The 21,787-nt window shown below is 41.0% G+C and overlaps 1 protein-coding gene and 1 long non-coding RNA gene across 3 annotated transcripts in view; one reads left to right on the forward strand and one right to left on the reverse strand.

Annotated features, from left to right (window-relative positions):
• Positions 1–21,787, forward strand: part of LOC146647597 (receptor-type tyrosine-protein phosphatase N2-like) — a 231,715-nt gene that overhangs the window by 190,067 nt on the left and 19,861 nt on the right. For both annotated transcript variants that reach the window (XM_085390215.1, XM_085390216.1), the window contains 4 exons: positions 5,495–5,568; positions 12,189–12,266; positions 15,302–15,421; positions 16,082–16,248. In XM_085390215.1, coding sequence (XP_085246341.1) covers positions 5,495–5,568; positions 12,189–12,266; positions 15,302–15,421; positions 16,082–16,248 — 439 coding nt within the window. The remainder of the gene's footprint in view (positions 1–5,494; positions 5,569–12,188; positions 12,267–15,301; positions 15,422–16,081; positions 16,249–21,787) is intronic.
• LOC146647599 (uncharacterized) lies at positions 659–4,588 on the reverse strand. Its single transcript, XR_014908455.1, has 2 exons — positions 2,997–4,588; positions 659–2,958 (listed from the first exon to the last, which is right to left on the reverse strand). It is a non-coding gene; the product is annotated as an uncharacterized LOC146647599 (long non-coding RNA).

Below are 21,787 nucleotides of genomic sequence, written 5' to 3' on the forward strand. Positions count from 1 at the left end.
ACTAGGGCCCGTTGCAGACATGTCCAAGCATAAAACTATCCCTCTCTCGCTTACGAGAAAGAACACAAGCCAAAGCTCACTGATAAAATCAAGCTAGCGCTAAACAAAACCAAACAATCAACCAGAAATTCACAGGAACATTTTGCTTCCTGCCGGGACAATATTGTGTGGGAATGAGAACCTCAGGTGCCGTAACACCTTTTGTTCCTCCTTGAATTAAAACTCAATCACAGAAAATGCCGTACTCCAACCTAAAACTTACACTATTAATTCATCAATTTCACTCTGTGCCACTGTTCCTCATCAGGGCTGTGTGAAGCACAGCAAAGAATTCAGTCAAGGCCTTGAGCCATAAACAGACATCACGCACAGACATTGTTTTCATAACCAAACTTTTTTAGACCTTATTAACTCTACATAAATGCCTTCTAGGTGACATATAACACATTCTAAGTAATCAATGGTAATCAATGGAAATCAATGGCTCCTCATAAAAATTATGCATTGGGATGTTTGTGTGCAGCATTTTGCATATCAGCATAAGCAAAGCATTCTTCATTGCATCAGCGTGTATGTGTGTGTGCGTGTGGATCACTCTTCATTGCACAAGCGTGTGCATGTGTATGTGTGCATCACTTCTCAGTGAATCAACATTCCCGTGTGTGTGTGTGTGTGTGTGTGTGTGTGTGTGTGTGTGTGTGTGTGTGTGTGTGTGTGTGTGTGTGTGTGTGTGTGTTTGTGTTCATCACTTTCCTGTTCTGGTGTTCTGGGTAAACCACGGCCTGAAGCATGCCCTGGGGTCCTGCCCCCCCTCCTTTTCAGTTTGTTTGCGACCATTGCTGCTGCTGCTGCTGCTCAAAATTCAGTCCGTCCTGGTTCTGACCCCAATTGGGGCAGTCCTTTCTCCAGTGTCGATGTTCACCGCAGGTGAAACCTGCATCTTCTTCTGTGTTTTTGTCCATTCTGAGGTGCCTTCTGTCCTCAGTTACTCCTCTTGTCTCGGTCACGCCCTTTTTCGCCACCCGATCATCCGTGTTGGTCCATCCCTGTCCTGCACAGTGTGAATGCAAAGTTATCAAGGTCAGCATTCTTTCGCTCGGCCTTACTTTTCATTCGGGCTTGGCGGGCGTCTCGTCACAGCTCTGTCAGCTGACGCAGTCTGGGAATTTTCCCCCGTGTAGTGAAACGGGCCTTAGGTTTAGTGCTCTCCGTCTCGGCTGCATGAGATCACATTCCTGCAGGTCTGTTGACATTCTCAGGTCGTTGTTGTGGGTCCAGCTGTTGCAGCATTTGGTCAGTGTCACGTATGGGGGAGAGCAGGAGTCCAGTCAGCCTCGGCTTTCAGGGCCGGCAAAGCAGCCTGTAATTAAATATGTATAGAAAAAACAAAAACAAAACAAAACAAAAACAAACAAAAAACAAAAACAAACGAACAGGAAAATGTTGTTGTGTTGGCTGTGTTATTCAGAGGGGAGGCAATGGGGCCAGGCCCTGTGTCAGCCTTCTCTCCCCCTTTTTTTGTTTTTTGTCTCCCGATATAATCAACTCCTAACCCACCAAGTTGACAGGACAACACCGGTATATGTTAAAATTCTTAAGATCATGTTTAAAAGCCCAAAAAAGGAACTTTCTTTCATTCAGTAATCACTTTTATTAATCAATCAACAGAAAACATGTCACAATTTGAATCTTTTAACCACTAAATTTGTTGCGTCTTGCCTGGTTGGTTAGACCAGTGTTCCTTTTTTTTTTTTTTTTTTTGTTAAATTGTTGTCCTGCAACCCAGAGGGTTTCTTTGTCAGTAATGTATAGACTTCATCATTTAAGTATGTTAATTTTTCTTTAACCTTGCTGGAAAATCTTCACGTGTTCATGAGTGTAAGCTGTTTCTTCATTGCGTGTATGTGCATTTGTATAAAAGCAGGTTAATTTTATCTTTTCTCAAACTAGGCGTTACCTTAAAAGGAGCCTTTCTCTCAGATTTCTCTGCTTGTGTGTGTTTTTGTTTCACCTTTTTGTTGTGATGCTCCGGACGCCTTCCCAACCTCCACAAGTCCGTTGGCCCTAATTTTATGTGTTAAAACTTCTCTTAATTTCTCCTCTAATTCTCTCCTCGCTGCTGTCTGTTTCACAGCTGCTGATTCGTGCTGGGTGTGGTTCCCATTACCTATAATTTTGCTTCGGCCGCTGTGCTTGTGGGGGCAGTTGGTCCAGGTCCGCAGCTTCCTGTATTAACACACTAAGAGATTTATTTTAATTTCATTTTCATCACTTTTAAACAGATAAGCAGGCAACACGCCTACCTTGACAGCGTAAACTGTACGCCAGTCTCCCAACACATTCCTCTCTCTACTCCTCTATAATTCTCCACTGCACACCTCTTACTATCTCTCCTTTTTATTTTTATTACACCACAGAGTAATACACCCAATTATGCCCGTCTATCTCTATGTGGCTCCAAATTCCCTCTTTATTTTAATTTCACACTCGTCAGGGGACAGGCACACAACAATTTCAACCACTGAAACGAGGAATTCAACCTTTTTATATTTCTTTACTAATCTAGACTCAACGTTTGTTCGCAAAATGTGTCTTGTTCTAGTCCGGAAATAAATGTGAACCCGTGATTACACGGCCGTTCCAGTGTTATTTCCGTGGCTATGCGGGGGCCCTCACCTCCCCAAGTCACCACCTCAGCACCCGGACAACGCCGGTCCTGGCCACGCGTCCACGGACAGGAGGGTCGCTACTCCATAGGCAAAGTTCCACAGGTACACTAGGCATCAACCTTTGATCCTAAAATGTGTATTTGCTCTAATGTCCTCCTAATCAAACACATTAACCGTCACTGTCACTGTGTTCACGCTTCACACTCCACACAAAACACACTCAGAGCGCGCCTCACTCACACTCTCACTCAGTGCGCGCTTCACCCACAAGACAGCACCCAGAGCGCGCCTCGCAGCTTCACACACACTCTCTCACCCAGAGCGCGCTTTGACACTCACACACACAACACTTTTCCTCAGCGGGAATTTTACACAGAAACCTCTGAGCTCAACTATTAGATCTTCTTAAAGCACACTGCACCATAGACCAAAATACCCCTTTCTCTGCGATTATGACCGCCACCACGGGGCAAAGTCGCATCATAAAAGTGATGCTTGCATCCCCGAAGTTATACCAGACATCATAAACCAGGTTTTGCTCTATGTACTTCTTGGCAAGTAAAATTTTACTTTGTTTTATGACCGCAGCCCTTAAAAAAAAAACTCGACTGACGCCACAAACCACCGTCAAACCTCTGTTCAATGTACTAAAATTAGCACCAACCACTACTGCACTTCACAGCCGCATATCACCGGAACACGGCCGTATCATAAACCAAACCTACGGACGTGTTTCGCTCTCGCGTTGCCAGTGTTTAACCGCACCGTGAAGCCAGCATCTGCTTTTCCTTAAATCAACTTCTATTTCATAGCCGGCAAGAGCCAGGACGTAACCGACACCATAAACAAACTTCAAACCTCGACTTCAATGTACTGAACTAATGGCCGCGTCTTCAGAATAAATTCTAATGTATTATTGCTACAGAAGCCAGTATTAGACAAAATTAAATGTGGAAGGTAAAGTGGCTGCATCTAGTCCAACGTAGTATGTTATTAGTATCTCGGTAGAAGCAGATTACTGCAATCTAGACCAACGTAGTATGTTATTAGTATCTCGGTAGAAGCAGTTTATTTAACACACTGGAATTCAGCCTCAACTTATGTTGTTAGTATCTTGCGCCAAAAACCAGACACCGACAAATTTACTGTGAAAATACATGTGACTCAGCGAACAGATTAATTTGGAAAGCCCAATATGCACATTTGGTATTTGTAATACAACAGGCTGTGCTTACCTTTTTATTTTTGGACCGGTCCTCTGTTCACCTCGCCTCACGATCTCACCAAAGGTCAAATCTACACCTCCTCAGCACACCAAAGATCCGGGTCACACGGCACCAAGTTGTTGAAAACACGCAGTTCTTTGAATCTTTGGGCTGAAGGAAGGACAATACTCGGTGTATCAATGCTCAATCAACAATCATTTATTTCCATACAATTCAACAGTCAGAGCATTACAACGTCCGGACGGGAGAGATGCTACCAGAGGGTCAGGCACATGTCTCAAAATGGTGACGGGTTGCTCAGCTTTTTATAGTCTCTAGTGGCCCCCAGCTAGTCGTAAAAGCCAAAACATCACATTTTTTCTCTGTTACAGCGCCTAAGTTATGACCTCGGCAGTTGTTTCTCTGCTTTCTGTAAGGTGGGGGTGTGGAATGTGGTCTATCTATCTCCCCTGTCTTTAGACACAGAGTCTCCTTCTCTTCATGATTCAACAATTAAGCATGTCAAGAAAACAGTGTAACACATTCCCAGCAGATCAAGGATACAGAGTGATGCACATTTATCTAATGAACTAATATGTGAATATGTTCTGTTAACTCAAAAGTATAATGAGAACTAAACTACATACAGATCCCACACTCTATTTTAAAGGGTATAATATGATCTACAGCAGTATTCTAATTCAACTACTTTGATTACATATATAAGGTAACATATAATAACAGAATAATATCACACTAGAGCAGAGGTGTTGAACTCCAGTCCTCGAGAGCTGGTGTCCTGAAACTTCTGCATGTGTCCCTGCTGCAACACACCTGAATAAAATTTGTAGGGTATCAGCAAGACTTCACTGCATGGTGGCAACCCCCAACTCTACTCAAGTAAATTTAAATAAAAGTGTAAGTTTAATTTAAAAAAGTACTTCTAAAACTACATGTTCATTCACTCTTGAGCTGCTGTAACATAAATCAAATGGCTGAATTGCCACCTCAGCATGCAGTCAAGTTCTATAGACTCTTGCTAATGACCTACTAATTTTATTTAGGTGTGTTGCTGCAGGGACACATGTAAAAGTTTCAGGACACCGGCCCTCGAGGACTGGAGTTTGAAAGCTGTGAGCAAGACATCGACTGAATTTTCTAAAGTGGCAGCCATGCCGACAGCATGCGAGAGTATAATCGTAAGAGGTAGAGCAGCCAAATATATTAATGTGTTTATTTTGCTCACAGCTCTTAATACAAAGGCAACAGTGCACAGCAGAGTTTCAAAACTTTTGTCTCATGAGTGTGAAGTGTTATGTGAATTTGTTAGAGGTGCCCTACAGACACACAGAGAAAGTTAATAATCAATTAATAAAATCTCTGAGGAAAAGTAAAGAAGAGATTTTCTTAAACAAGTCAACTAGTTTCCTTCTGAGCTCAAAGTAACCTTGTCAAAGCAGAAGGGAATCCACGCTTCATGACATGTTGGCATTGTTACTTATAATCCAGCTTTCTTAACACGTATACAGAGAGAGCCCTCATTATAATGCATATAGCATGACCAAAGAACACTTACACTGCAAAGACGAAATATGCTGAATTCTTCCATTTTTGTTTCAGATGATCACTCCAGAATCACCTTGAAGGTGGAGAGCAGCCAAGGCAACTCTGATTACATCAATGCCAGCGCGATCGTAAGTACCTCCTCTGCATTCTAACTCGGTGCTTCACGCCGCTGCTATGCTAGGCTGCCACAGCCCCCACGGGGCTTCACAGAAACAAAGGCAGCCTACCGTTGTCCAATATAAATTTTGATGCAATGCTTGCTTAGTTTCGGTGGCAGCCTCTCACAATATGTATGTTCTGCACCATGAATATTAATGATTGTTATACAGCAAACACCCCAGGTGAGTATTTGCTCTGGGGAGGTGTGGGAAAGGACATGCGTGAGGCTCTCGATTCACTTCTCATTTGTGGAAACAAAATTGATCCGGAGGGTCCTGGGAAACTATTGTTTGTGACCTTGGGTTATGCTAATTTGACACTACTTTGTGTTTACTATTACAGTGTGTCTGCCTTACTGGGGTCTTTTTCTTTTTGGCACGGTACAGATTTAAACAGCCTGTAGGAAGGAAAGGGGTAAGAAAGAGCCATATGAATTCAGTAAGTGAGTGTATCAATTTGGAAACCAGTGTTGAGTAGTAGGTTTACATTTCCCTTGAGGCAGATACAGTGGTATTCCATTAAAAGCAACAGAAACGCTATGCATTTCAAATCTGGGCGTTACACCAGAACGTGGCTCCGTGTGTGTGCGATTGTGTGTGCGCAGGCGAGAGCATGTGAGAGAAGGAATCAAAACTATACAGGAACAAAAGAGCAACCTTGTCTAATGTTGCAGGCACACAAACGAAGCAACACACGTACCCACATACTCGCTAAAAACACGCAGTGCACCATGCTGAAACCAAAAAGAACACACAACCTAAAAAACTAACAAGCATGCATGAACAGCTGCACATGTAATGTACCTACACACACACACACTGCAACATTAAAAAACATCCATTCCAATGGTGTCCATGCAAGGTGCTTGTCTTTCCATCGAGAGTAACTGAAGCACCGTGACACAATTGTATGGTGTTGTCCCGAAAAAATAAAATGCTGCACATTCACACCAAAGCAATTATCTGTATGTTAGAGTAGCTGTTTTCTACCAACTGTCGAATGTAAGGTTGATCCATGTGTTCTGATTCGACATCATTTACATGAATTTACATGATTAAATTAGGTGAGTAGTAATGGGGTTTGAATTGGCTCTGCTATGAGCAAGTTTATTGCATAATGCAGCCGTTGGTCAGCCTGGTTTCAATGCCTTGTGACTTTTCTTCCTTAACTTTAATGTGGAGGATCAAGGATTACCATTTTACATGATGCAGTTTAGACATATAAGGTCGCTAAACTCACTTTTTTTTTTTTAGCTCTTTGAGTCTGGAACAACTACAAGTTACGCTAACATGGCAATTCACTAATTAAGCAACAAAAGCTGAACATTTAATTCTGTCTTTTTACAAGTTTGAACTATATCATTGCCATCGTATGTTTTAAAAGAAAAGCAGGAGGATCACAAACTTCTTAGGAACGTTTTTATTGGTTATCCTGTATTTGTTAATCAGAGTTTTACAAATGCTTTGTGTGGCCTAAAGTCCAACGCACACACATAATCAGTCACTCAGTTGCACAAAGTTACTCAGAAACACGATCAATCACTCAGTTCCTCCTTTAACACACAAACACCGTTAGTCTAAAACAGACTCAATAGTTTCCTTGCAGACTCAATCAAACGCACACACTTTCTAAGACATAATCAATCACTCACGTATTACTCAGACACACACACACACGCTTATTTTGGTGCATGTCGTGTGCAGATAACACTGACTTTAAATCAGCCTCACAGTGTTTATTGGCAGTCCGGTTGAAGTTTTTGATTAAGGTTTTAAAAGAGTTGCACTGAAGAAAATTAAAGCAAATATTGCATTTTGTTTCCACTCTCGTTCGACATCACAGTGTGTTAATGCATCAGGGTGTAGCACAGGCTGTCCGTCCTGAAACGTTACCCAGCAAACAGTGCTGCCAATTTCACTGAAAAGAGCTTTTGCGTGTCCAAATGACCTCAGTTAAAAGAAATAACCCAGGAAAAACCAAGGATCTAACACTATATGACAAACTACAACAGGAAACACAAGTTCCCAATGCAAGTTTGCTTGTTATCTTAAAGTGTGGTCACACTTTACCACCAATGTAGATTAGCTTCACCTGTGATAAATAAAATATTTTCAATTTATGGTTCAGCGGGAAGTCTACACCGTGACCTACAACGTAGCCGCAGACCCCTCTGAACCCTTCAACAGAAGTCTAAGTCAGGCGTTATGGGACTGGACTGCAGTATACTCAACTACCAGCCAAACTCACTGACAAGACAGCTTGCTTGTTGGTATTCTTCAAAATGTAAAGTAAAGAGAAAAAGTGGTTAAAAAAAAAGAGCAGGATCAAAGATTTTGACTTGTTATGAACACAAGTCATGACAGAAGTTTTAAAAAGGATCTGCGCATGATGAGTTTTGTCTCAGTGATAGAAGCGTTATGATTATCGTTTCCTAAAATAGACTCACAATTACAACTAATTCACATAGCTGGCAGCCAGCATTTTAACCCCAACACACAGACACACACCAACACACACACAGAGGTGTCAGATTGTAGTAACATCATCAGACTAGTCAGACTCCTTCCTTCCACAGAAAAGACAAAAACCCAATAACAAGGATAATTACACACGTCACATCCTACACTTTTTTTCCCTCATTAACAGGAGTGTGTGTGAAAGACAGAAAGACAGTTGTCCTTTCGCAATGTCACTAATGGTGGGGTTTAATTCTGGATACACTTTGCGATGTCAGGAAGCATTGTGTCTCCGCAAAGAAAGGGAGGGTGGAGAAAGAAATAAAACGACAGATGTCAAGAGTAGAGAGCCCTCCTGGTGCGTCTTTCCTTCTCTGCTCATCTTTTCATCTTTATAGTGACTCTGCATTTTCTCCCAGCCTGCTGTATCTTCCCCTACCGTTTTCATCTTCATCCATCACAAGGTTTCAAACTTTACAATCTCTTTTCTGCCTTACCCGACCCTTTTCTTATAATTTCCCAGATCTTACCACTCTGAATCTTCCAGTTTCTTCTGTGTTTTTTCTAAACCAGGCTCTGTATAGGCAAGGGGAATATTAGTGCTTCATTGCAGTCGCGGATCTGAGTGAAATTCTGAAAACCTCTTATGTGACTGGAAGTGTCATGAATCGCTGTGTGGCAGGCAAGCAGGAGTGGTGGACCCAAAATGCAGAACTCAGACACGGAAGTGAAACTTAAGGCGCAGCTTTATTGCTGGGAAAAACCTCGTACAAACTAAACTCACCAAAAGAAAACCAAAAGTCAGATCAGAGGAACCAAGGACTGAAACACTGGAAAGAAACACTAAACTGGAGCAGGAGACCAAACACTAGGAACATAGAAGCAGAACACACAGCTAGTTGAGGGTACGACGCGACACCGAGTAGGGGAAGACACAGACACTAAATACAAGAGGTGAACGGAGCAAAGAGGAAACAGCTGGGAGACACGGCTGACGTTGATTACACTGACGAGACAGGGAGAGCACAAAGCTGAACGCACTGACAAAGGACACAGACCTACAAAATAAGACAGGAAGCACACGCCAGACAGAGACAGACTCGTAAACAGGCATAATGACGTCATGGACAAACAGAGGGACATACGGGCAGAGAAGACCAAGCACAGGCAACCTAAACCAAACATAATCATCATCGTCATCAACTAAAGAATCAGAATATAATTGTAATCAAAACAGTATCACCAGAGAATAACCAATCCATAATGCAAAAATAAACCAAAACATAAGAAACTCAAAATGCTGGGTCGACCCGACCCAGGACCGTGACAGGAAGGCAATAGATTTTAGCTTCTGATGCTTCTAAGACACTCATATTGTGTAACGCTTAGTTCTGCTTACTGGGTAGAAATGTCTCTCGCAGACATGACATAAATATTCAGGTACATGGACAATCAAATTAAATGTTTTCTGTCATTTTGCTACAAGTCCAGCACTGATGTTAAATAATAACCTCGAGAAAAAAACTAAAAGAAATATATGTAAATGACTGTCCACATATTTTCTTGGCCTTGAAAAGTGCACTTCTGCCTCCAGCTATTTTTTGTCCGTGATGCAGTTCTCGCCGTTTTAATGAGCAAAACTCGCTGCCACCGTGTCGCCTTTTCTCTCTTTAGGTAAAATTATTTTAAGTTCATTAGAAGTGCATTATTGTTTGGCATTCATAAAAGGAACAGAGGGCCATTAAAGACAATTTGGTGTGCGGAAAAACCCCATAAATTATCTGTCTTCCCTCTGTAATTGCTTCCAGCTAAATTGGTCAGCCAATTATTACATTTACTATACAATTTGCATGGTAATTGGCAGGGTTGTCACTCACTTGCTCGCGAATTCAGCTCACGTTCATCTCCTGTCTTTTGCTCTCGACGCCTCCGCCACCCTTCTGGAATTTTCATTAAGTTAAGGAAGAAGTCTGAGCTACTCTGCAAACGCTAAGCTCCTTCTCTAAGAAGCTTCTAGCAATGAATTTCAGTACTTTAAACAGGGGGAACATTTTACTAACGCACTTAGATTTGCTCATTTCGAAAGCACTGAGGATTTTTCCTTGTGCATGGGTGTGATGATTCATGTCCCCTCATTAGTTCTTAAAAGTGTCTGTGAACGAGGTATTTAGCCATTTTATATTATATTATATTGCGTCCAATATCAATTTATTTTTTACACCAAGAAAAAGACACACTGTAGAACATTCCTGGAGGCCCATTGGAGCATAGTGTTTTTTTTCCATGTATGGACAAAGATCAATTTTGTAGAATTGCTTTTCCTTATTTGTTCATGTCAGATGTGTGTAGTGCCTAAACCCGGAGACGCAGAGGTGGATTGTGATGAACTAAAAGCAAGCCATTTATTAAGCATGGAAAATACATTACGAAAGAAACTGAAAACTTTCAACTACATTTGTGAGACGTAAGGCTAGGGCTCGCTGGGAGACATGAGAGGAAAGTGAGCTGCCACCCCGACAAAGGCAAAAGGAAAGAGAGCAACTACACATATACAAAAGGTTGATTAGAGGAGTGGAGACAACTGGAGAAAATGAGACATGGCTGAAAAGAATCATAACAGACGAGTAAAGGAAGCAAAATTCAAGACAATGCACAAGGAACATGGGCTCACCAAAATAAAACAGGAAGTGAAGCTTAATACAAAAAACTTTAACACAGGAGGAAAGAACGCTAAGGGAGGAACTGAGAATAGACTAGCTTTATTGTCATTGTAACAAATGAAATTAATGGTGCACACTCATTAGAAAAACACAAACATAAACACATGCGTGCACACACAATAGACACAGACATAATGTCCTGTTATCTGGATCTATTGCACCCATCCCTAATTGAACAAACACACTCATGTTATTGCTTTGATGAGTGTGTTTGCTGTTGGATGAAAGCTGTTTGAATCTGTTTGTCCTGGTTTTGAAGAATCTAAACTAAACTAAATACACTAAGTACTACATGAAGTTAATATAAACATTACATAAACCAAGAATCACAATGAACAATTAAATAAGCAACTCCACTGCTGAGTTTGCTGAGGTTCATTTATGTCATTTACTTTTAAAGACTCAACATAAGCATTGTAGCCATCACATTCTTGGTTGTTTGGCTCGAGAACTGACCATATTTGGATTGACCCTATTTAGCACAGAAGTGCTAAATTATCAGCTAAATTAGAGTTCCTGACCTCCTTAGGCATTAACATCAGCACAAAAACTATATCCTGGGAACTTCATGGCATTGATTTCTATGGCCAAGCAACTCCTGTAGGTGTAATGTGTATGTGACCCAGTACTTTTGGCCATATAGTGTATCTGCCAGTTGATAACATAGACATAAAATACTAGAATGAATTAATTACACCAAAACTGGAGCACAAACTTACAACAGTTAACTGAAGAGCAAGTGATAAATAAAAACATAAGGCCATGACCTTAAAGGGACTACAACTAGCGTGGTGCAGCAATGTTTATTCTGCTGCAAAGCTGTACATTTTAACAGTCTGCCTGTTATCTTTTTAAACCAATCTCAAGTTGCTCTATCTGCAGTTTTTGGGACTTCTCCATTGGCTTTATTTTTCTAGACCCAGAAGTTGTTGCTTAGATCAGGAAGATGATGACAGAAACTAGGATGAGGAAAGTTGGACAATATCAGTATGGTATAGCAGGAATGACCAAAAACAGCCAGGAATGCACAAAGATTTGATTATTAAATCTATGCAAAACTATCACACTTAAGTGAAAAAATACACTTAATGTAACAACTGGAACAGCCGTCATTCTCTCTGATCGGAATAAACTTTGCAAATGTCTGTTATTCTGTAGACTTACAGGATAAGATGACCAAGGTCAGAGCCAATGATTGGACTCTAATTTATCCTTTCTTCTCAGATCTGAGTTGACCTTGCTGTGCTGTTAACTTCCTGAGAACTGTGCAACATTTGTTTTCCAGAAATGATCCAAAATAATCATGGGCTTTAAATCTAAACATTTGAGACAGGACAAACATGAATTGTACCATTCAAAATGAGCCATCCTTGATCAATTTACACCCTCTTGTCCTTTTTCCTCTCCCCACAGATGGATCACGATCCCAGGAACCCAGCCTACATTGCCACTCAAGGTCCCCTGCCCTCCACTGTGGCTGATTTCTGGCAGGTAAACACACACACACAAATACAAATGCATTCACACACACTCATGAAACAAAAATCAATACAATCTCCTCTCTTAAACAAGAGTTAGCCGATTTTTATTAGTGCAGCAAGTCACACAGGCGACCAGCCATTTCTGTGGATGTCATTATTAATCTTTCCTTCACCATAACACTCACCAGCCTCACCACCACTGTTTTTACACACACACACACACACACACACACACACACACACACACACACACACACACACTGGCCTTCAGTGGGACACATTGTTAATGCAGGGGGTAGCAAACTCTTTTCCCACTGTCCCAAATGTTGGATTGGGTTTGAATCTGAGACCAGGAGATCAATAAGTTATTCTGGCCAGTCTTGGTGTTAGGTGTATGTTGAGTGGAGCAGCAGGGAGGTTGGAAGGAAAGGTCCCCTTGTCAAACAAGTTATATCCCCGCTGGATTCTCACTTGGGCAGACCAAGGAGGGGCACAAAGAAAAAGAAATCTCAGGCTTGCATAGAGTCACTACACTACAGAAGTTCCAACTAATCCAGGAAAGTGAAATATAAAAATCAGTTCATTTGAAATGAGCTGTGTGATATTCATTTTTTGTTGAGATGTGAAAAGTATCCAGAAAAACCAAGAACACAGAATCCAAATATTATTTTCTTGGTTAATTTGGAAATAAATCCCATATTACCACTTTTCTATTTTCTTAATAAACCTTAGTTTTGTTGCATACTGTGCTCTCGAATAGGCTCGCCAATTATTTTTTGGAAAAGGCTTTAAAAAGTTGTGATTAACACAAAAAATTTTGTAGGTACACTGTCATTTGTTAAACTGCCCATTACCACAGCGAAACTGTTTTGGTTCCTGTCATTCCACTGCTGTTAAAAAGCATGCGTGCTTAGCCAACCCACTCTTTATAAATAGAGACTGAATAAAATAAAAATGTCAAATTTGGCTTCATGTGAGCAGTCAAGACGAGTGGGAAGTGCGGTAAGATGCGTGTGCACAGTGGCACATTTATGATTACACAAAAGTGGAACTAAAATAACTTTAGTTTAACAGTCCAGCAAAGTAAGCAAGCAAACAAAATGCTTGAAACGAGGCAGGAGAGGTGAGAAGTTAGGCGTGTGACTTCCGCCTAACAAGCTGAATTTCCATTCAACTCAAGCTGGGTTTCCGTAGCGACAGCGGTGGCGATGTTGAGGTCTTGTCTGGGGGAGCCCTATTACACCACTACTCGCCTCCTTCCTTCTTCCTTTCCACTAATCCCCGTCCAGCTCTAAATAATTCTTTTTCAGGGAAGGAAAAGTGTTGGTTGGTATATTGGTCCTGTTCCTCTTTATTCACACTTTACACCAACATTTCTGCAACGTCCTTCTGTTCCATTTCTGTAGTCCAAATCTTGTTTTTGTCTAGAAATATCTACAGTTTTGAGTGGTACAGAAGGCCAATATAAAAAGAAAGGACAGTCAACTTCTATATCTGCGAGAGTGGTTTTAGGATGGATGCCCTTGACCTGAAAGAAGTGCACATAATGTAGTTCACATAGGAGTCCCAGTCCTTAAAAAAGCAATAGACTTTCTAAATAGATGTGAACGAGAAGCCACAAAACCAATATGGGTGTCTAAGTATCTCCATATCAGTCCGCAGGCCTTAGCCTGTAGCTAAAAAGATCATTTAAAGACTTTATCTAAAAGCCTCAGACGATTCCTGCTGCTCATCATGGATTCATCTCAGGTTCATTAAGTAGCCTCTCCGTGCTTTACAGGCTTCTGTACTCAGGCTTTATTCAGCCTTCATGTTGTGTTGAGGCCCAGTTGATTTAACTAGCATTACTGTGTCTTATCAGATTGCTTAATCAAGAGCCGGCCAAGGTTATTACACTGGAAAAAAGTCCAACATCTTCAGAAAGTTTATGTACACAAAACGTTCTAAAAGAGCAGGGCACACCCTTCACTTTTTTTGTGGAAAAATATGGGTTTAAATAAATGTAGCTTTTTAACAAACCTTGAGTTTTAAAGGAGGGAGCTTTTCCTCCAGACAGCAGCAGCAGCGGAGTTTGCACCCTGTCAGCTGAAGCAAATTAACACAATTTCTCAAAAAGTGCACCGTCACATTTTTAGATCCATGAGACTAATCACTGAAGCAGGGAGGACTGAGAGGAATAGTGCAGAGAGGCGCAGTAATTCAAAACCCACCGCAATTAACATCTGCTAAATCTTCGGCAAGGTGTGGCAGCGCTCATGACCGAGCGGCAGGTGCGGCCATCTTTATAATCTAACCCGATGATGTGGGAGCGGTATTGTTTTATGGCTTCTATTAACGGCTGACTGTTACCTCTGAACAGCGTTGAATGGATCTCCTGAGCAAGCCCACCCTCCGGCTGTGAGAATATGACTGCCAGAAGGAAAAATACGACCACAGGCGGGTCTCAGATGTGGAACGACCCAGCTGGGGGAGAGAACAGCCTGAACTGCTACAGCAATTACTTGTCACAAAGCTTTACTTCCTTGTAGTTGCTCACAAAAGTTGGAAACAGCAAGCATGTTTCAAACCAAGATTTTTCTTTTTTTTCCCCTCGCTCCCATGAAACAAACACCTCCCTTTCCAAAATGATAGCTAGAACAAAATTTGAACTAATGATGGACCGATATCCAAGAGAGTGGGTGAGTGAGGACACATGTCAGTGTTACTGTTGGCAGGTTCTGGGAGGTGTTGACAGCTTCATATGAGATCTTGTTCCAAATCAAGCTCTCCGGTCCTTCAAGAACATGACTCCTACTCTTAACGCTTTACTTTTGATTAAACTTAGAAGTTTTCAAAGAACATTAAGTAATGCAGAATATTTAGACTTTTGAGAAAGTTTATCTTAAGTGCTGCAAAAAAAGAATAACATACATGAATTCGGAACAATTAAAAACTAAAAATTCATTCATTCTTGTCTCTATCAAGAAAAAATCTACTTCATTTCAAAGGAATAAGGCCTTTTTAAAGAGCTACAATCATTTACCTGCCTGTGTATTTTGTTTGCAGATGGTTTGGGAGAATGGCTGTGTGGTCATCGTTATGTTGACACCTCTTGTTGAGAGCGGGGTGAAGCAGTGCTACCATTATTGGCCAGATGAAGGATCCAACCTGTACCACATCTACGAGGTAAAACAAACTCAAAGAAGATCTGTTATTATTTTCTGTCACATATATATGTTGAATACAAATGTCTGAAACTTGTCTTGATTTTTGTTGTGAATGAGGGCGAAAATCCTCTCACATGTTGTTCAAATCTGCTGTTTATGAAGGGCAGCCAATCAGAAGAAAGTCTTCAATTAGACATTGAAAGGTGCAAAATTGGCCTGTTTCAGGGCTGCACCAATGCCAGTGTATGCTGAACATGATTATTTAGGATGCTACACAGCTAGGCGTTAGGCTACAGCAGTTTTATTCCATTAGCATCTGACTCAGTATAGCATGTGTTAGATCCATCTCCTACTCAGGGAACTCAGCCCCACCCCCCACTATAAATATTATGTGACTTTTAGGGCTAATTATCGTATGAACTTGACTGTGACCAAATAAAAAATCAAAGATTATTTATCACAAAGGATTATCGTCTTAATAAAACATGGGATGTTAAGGTGTCTTCCACTTGTAATCAGTCAGTTATCACGTGACGTCTGTGTTTTTGTCATCATAATTCAATTTAGAAGTAATTTACTCTTCTGGAATTAGTAAGTACATAAGCCGATCAGAACATTTCTCGACTACCATAAATTTCATGCATGGGGAAATACATGTCTGTCTCCTGCATCCTTCCAGGTGAACCTGGTCTCTGAACACATCTGGTGCGATGACTTCCTGGTTCGTAGCTTCTACTTGAAGAACATGCAGACCAACGAAACGCGGACCGTCACTCAGTTCCATTTCCTGACCTGGCTCAACCAGAACGTGCCGGAGACTAGCCGAACACTACTTGACTTCCGCAGGTAGGGAGCTTCTTCAGAAAGTTTCAGAAAGCTTAAAACAAAACAGCCCACTCTCGTTCCTGGGTCATCTAAAGCTGCTGGGTTTGTTTCCAGTCCTCAGGCATCAGAAACATGTGTATAAAGTCATTTGGCCTTTTTTAGTTTTCAGTGCACAGACCTAACAGTAAAAGAAAAACTGAAAACATCTTGGGGCAAAACACAAAGGGAGTCAAAAACATGGACCAATAACTCTCTCCATCCAGTTTTCTTTCTTACGAGGTGCCGTGGTGTTTACAGCAAGACCATCTGTCCTGCTTTAAGGGTGAAGGTTTCCTCTTATGCATCATAAATGACCATTGACCCTGTGCCGGGGTCCTTTTCACTGTTATCTCTTGACAAAATGGAGAAAAACTAAACAGCCATGAGACAAGGAGCTGTGAAAAGCAGCATTGTTATCCCTCACAGCGATACTACCTACCTTTGAGTTGACTCCTACTCTTTAACCATGGCCTGCACATTGTATGTTTTTTAAACCTATTTTTCTATAGTATAGTATAAAAGTCTTCTTTGCAATTTGCTTAAAGAGTTACTTGAAACTGATTTTCATTTGAAATGCATAAAGTACTTAAGCCAGCTTTTAATGTTGATAGAGAAAGCACTGAGGTTTCAGAAGCCATCAAAGAAACTTTTTGGAAGTTCTCTTCAAAGGCGCCTTTGGAGCAAACCCACTTTGATAACAGCATTCATTTCCACAGCAGAGCTGAGAAACACCTTGCATGATATCATTCAGGAAAAATCGCCACAGTCCGTTTCTTCCCTCGACTTTTGCTCCGGTAGAACAAAGGCAGCCTGCGTTTTCATTTTGTAAGTGTACATAAGAAAAACCAAACTACAGAGCAATGGTAGCGGAACATTTGCTTTTGTGTGCATGCTGTCAGTCTTCTCCACATGTAAATATAACAAGAAGGTACGGATGGGAGAAATATTACATAAATAAATGTTTTTGCAGTGCTTTGCGTTTCTTTTTTGTTTGTTCTGCTTGATATGTTGCAGTGCTTGACTAACTGGAACTCTCACTGATCCTTTTCTTTCATCCTGTGATGAATAGGCTAACTTTCAGGAGCCACACGGCCTTTGGTTCAACAGCCTCTTCCGTTGTCCTTAAGTTTTGGTGTATTTGTTAGCCCATGCAACTTATCTGAAGGTTCTCAGAATTCACGAGTAGGGCATCAGAAGAGCAAAAAAGTCAGAAATCCAACCTTGCAAGAAAATCTTCCAATGCACCTAAATCGCTTTAGCTTCCAAGGCTTGAATTTTGTATATGCAGTTCAGAAACTGGTCAGGCTGTGCCATATATTAAAATCCAGTAGGTCATATGCGTGATGGTTCTTCTCTGGCATTTTATTTAAAACAAAGATAAAGTGAAAGAGTCTAATAGAAGCTCCTGAAGTTGTTTGTTTTCCACCCTCCTCCTCCTTCTTGAGCCACAGAGGCTTTGAAAGGCTTTCGTGATTTCCTTACAGCATAATGGCTTCAAACCTCGCACTTCTCCAGGAGTTTTGACTTGTGATCCTGAGGTGCAGGCAGAAAAATATCTATATATCCTCTAAACATCCTGGGCGCTTTCCACTCGATAACAGTGTAATTCAAAATGCATTGAGGATACTCTTCCAAAGTGATCCTTTATCTCTGGCGCCTTTATAACTGCTCTCCTCCTTTTCCCCTTCGACCTCTTTTAAACTGATATACTGTATTGCCTATTAGGTGTTAGCCGCCCTGGCCCCTTTTCTCTGATTCACTGTGGATTTTCTCAAGTGATAGACCCCAAGTCAGGTTTATATATAGGCCTGGTGTCTCCATTCTGCTGGCGCACATCAATTAGGTGGGATATCAAGAGTAAGAGTTTGTGGTCACTGCTATTATAAAAGGGTCTGGTGGGCGTCACCATACACCATCAGTTAGGAAATATTGCCTTTACTCACAGGGCAGCTGGGTCAGAACACAATGAAGAAGGCACAGAGGGAGATATTTTTCACTTTTATTACAGCAGATATGGTGCTTTCGTAATAGCAACCTGCCCTTTTCTTTATTTTTTGGTGTTGCCTTTTTTCACCTCGGCGATTTGAGGATACCGGCTGAAGTACCTCTCCATCATTTGCGCTTGTGCAGGCATGTTGTTCACTAATCACACCGGCCTGACTGACCCGAAGCCTTGCTTACAACTCCTCTCTGTCCTTCCCCCGTTTTACCAGCTAACTTGCGGTTGCCAGTGTCATTTTTGTGATGTTGCAGCTAGTAATATAAGCCCAGTTGCATAGTCACAAAAGTGATCATTGGAGACTGTGACTCTACAACCAGGGGGCCTCATGGGCCCTCCCCCCAACCCACCCTTTTACTTCTCTTTTTCCCGGTCTTCTCCTCCTCCCCTTATTTTCTCCTTCTTCATCTCACTCCTCCTTCTCTGTTCTCGCTGTGCCCAGTGACCTGAGATGACCTCTTCCCTTTTTGCTTGCTCATGGTTTGCTTGACTGCCTCCGGTCTCCCCTCCTCTCTCGCCATGCTTCCTTTTCCTCTCTTGGTCGCTTTTGTCTCTCTTGCTCCTGCCCGGTATCTGTCTCTCCTCCCTCACTTAGCTTTAGTCTATTTCTTTTTTCTGTGTTGCCTGGTGATTCCTGACTTAGGGTCTAATACTTTGTCCTTATATAAACAATAAATAAAACTTATGTTTGGTTTTTTTTGGGATTGTCCAGTCATTCATCATATGTGCTGGTATCAGATTCTTATAGTAGCAAAACATAACCTTGAATTTATTATACATGTTTTATAAACCACTTTATTATATACTACTACTGGAGTAAATCATGTAAAATAGCCGTCCATCAATTTTCTTCCACTTATCCTACATGCAAATTGGAGATTTACAGTATATTTTGTTGTGGACGCGTGTATTTTAACCCAAACTGTGGCCTTTTCCTATATGGGTAGTTTTGTTACCTAATTCTAACAAGTCAGTAAATAAAAATAAAATTCTAAAATATCATACTAGCCAAAGTCCAGTCTGCCAGGTCTCAGACCATCAACAAAGGAAAACATTTCTTTCCAACCTGCTAATGTGGACTTTGCTGGATCGTCTGCATGCAAAGGGGAACAAACTTTACAATCACTTCTATGAGACTGGGCTCCCTCCATCTAGATCCAGCTGATTACACAGTACAGGCTTTGAGCTTTATAAGTCACTTTCACCTTTGCTTACTGGATAGGTTTAGGCACTGAAACTGTATGGTTAGGTTAAGGAAAGGATGAGGGTCTGGATTAAAATGTGCCCCTTTAAACTGAACCCAGTGCATCACAGAACTTGTGCCAAAGACACTTTGTGTGTGAGATGCCAGCTTTTTCAACAACATGGCAGTATTTGACTGAAGTCACTGAAACATATGTATATAGGCTTAGTTGTATCAAATAGGCAGATCTGGGACCAGTTTCATAATGTGGAAATTTGCATGCGCTGTTTGCAGGCAGATTGCAAATGGTGGCAGTGTGGCATTTCATGAGTTATTGTCTCTAAAAATACATTTTTAAGTGCTGCAGGGCTGCTGCGTGTCGATGCATGGGTTGTGTAGACATTACTGTGTTTGAAATAATGGAACACACCCAATTAAAAACATAACCTCATATTGCAAATGTGTTGATCGGAGAAATGTTGACCTTGTTGTACATTTTTGGTGGTTTGCAGACAACAACCGGATCTTTCATAATATTGATCCAAAAATGCTAATGCGTATAAAGAGCGGACATATTCTAAGTCTTTCATTTCTGTCCGTCAGCTTGCCAGTCTGTATCTTTCACCATCTCTCTCTGTCGTCATCCACTCCATTGATTTTTTTCCCCACTCTTTTCTGCGCCTCCCTTTCTGGCTTTTGATCCCCCTCTCGCTATCTGGCTAATATCTCTCTTATGGGGCATTTCCTTTGAATCTCACGCCCTTCTACACACCCACACCCGACCTCCCACCCCGCCTACTGGCGATTCTCTGCTGGCTGTTTCCATGGTTACATCACTTTTGATTGTCTCTAGTGAGGTCTGACTTTTCAATTTTAGTGGGGCGGTGGATGAAAATGTGAGGGGAATTTTGGTGATCAGCCTTTGTGTTTTTTAAAACTCAAGCTTGTGTAATGTTGCTTGTTGTTTGCCCTGCAGGAAACACCAGGTAAAACCCACTGCTTATGTCATTTATTTAGCTACAAAGTGACAATTATATAATTATACTTGCTTTTTTTTGCCTTCTTTTGACCTCATGTAATAATGAGATATATACATTTTTAATTCAAGTGCAATAACTCAGGATATGAACAATGAGCAAGACAAATAACTGATCATTACTTTGTACTTTGTACTTCCCACTACACCCTGTTTAAATAAGTGTTTTTAAAGACAGTTATAAATTTTAATAATTAAACATAAATGACCACAAAAACTTCAAGTTCAAGGAAGGAAAAGCATCAAAACTGCACATTTGAAGCTTCTCTCTCTGACTGGTGATGCATAATGGATTATGAAAAGGCCACACACATACACACAGCGTACCTTCACATAATATGTTTCAGATGAATATTGTTATTTTGAGTTTCACCATAAAATAGAATCAGAGATGATCTCCAGCTGGGATCAAACTCGGCCTTTCTGCTGCGTTCTCAGATGGAAGCTGTGAGTTTGTGCAGATCTGCTCACTGCTCTGTTTTTTGATGAACAAGGTGCAAAGTTGTTGTTTTTTAACCCCAGTCTTTAAAAAGAGAGAGAGAAGAATGTGGTGTTCCTCATACTGTTGATGTTCTTTTATGCATGGGTGACAGCAGCCACAGATTGTCCTCCGTTGTGGAATATTATGATGATTTTCTTTCAGATTATAAATGTCTGTGCGATTCCTCATGGTTGTGTTCAACTATACTGATTATGAAATAAGAAGAAGTTAAAAAAACATGTACTATTTCATTTTGCGAATGAAGCATGGCTCTCTGATCTTTTGAAATTTGGTTTAAATTAAACTGTGCAGCACTATTATATGTGCTAGAAGCAAACAGTAAAGCAGGTTTTTGTAACAGCATGTAGATTATGGTCTTACTACATGAGACTATAAATTCTAATAATACAAAACCCAGTTCGGAAAAAGATGTCATTGTGTAATATCTAAATAAGAACAATGCAATGATTGATTGACATATTTTATTTACAACAGAACACAGAAAACAGATCAAATGTTTAGATTGTATAAATGTGACATTCAAAAATAAGTCATTCAGAATTTGATGGCAAAAACATGTTTACTGTAATATCAGTCTGTGGACATCTGGGGCAGGCAGGATAGTTCAGCATCTGAATTCTACTTCAAAGCCGTGCTGTTGTAATGATGCAGCATGCAGTTTAACATTGTCTTGCTGAAATATGCAAGCCCTTCCCTGAGCAAGACGATGGGTGTTGATCTAAAACCTGTATACATCTTTGAGCACTGATGGTGGCATTCCATGTGCAAGCTGCCACAGGAGTACTAATGCACTCCCATACA

The sequence above is a fragment of the Rhamphochromis longiceps genome, linkage group LG18 (genome assembly GCF_057381845.1).
Source record: "Rhamphochromis longiceps isolate RC_006_pf linkage group LG18, R_longiceps_female_GT1.1, whole genome shotgun sequence".
In the NCBI taxonomy this organism is placed as follows: Eukaryota; Metazoa; Chordata; class Actinopteri; order Cichliformes; family Cichlidae; genus Rhamphochromis; species Rhamphochromis longiceps.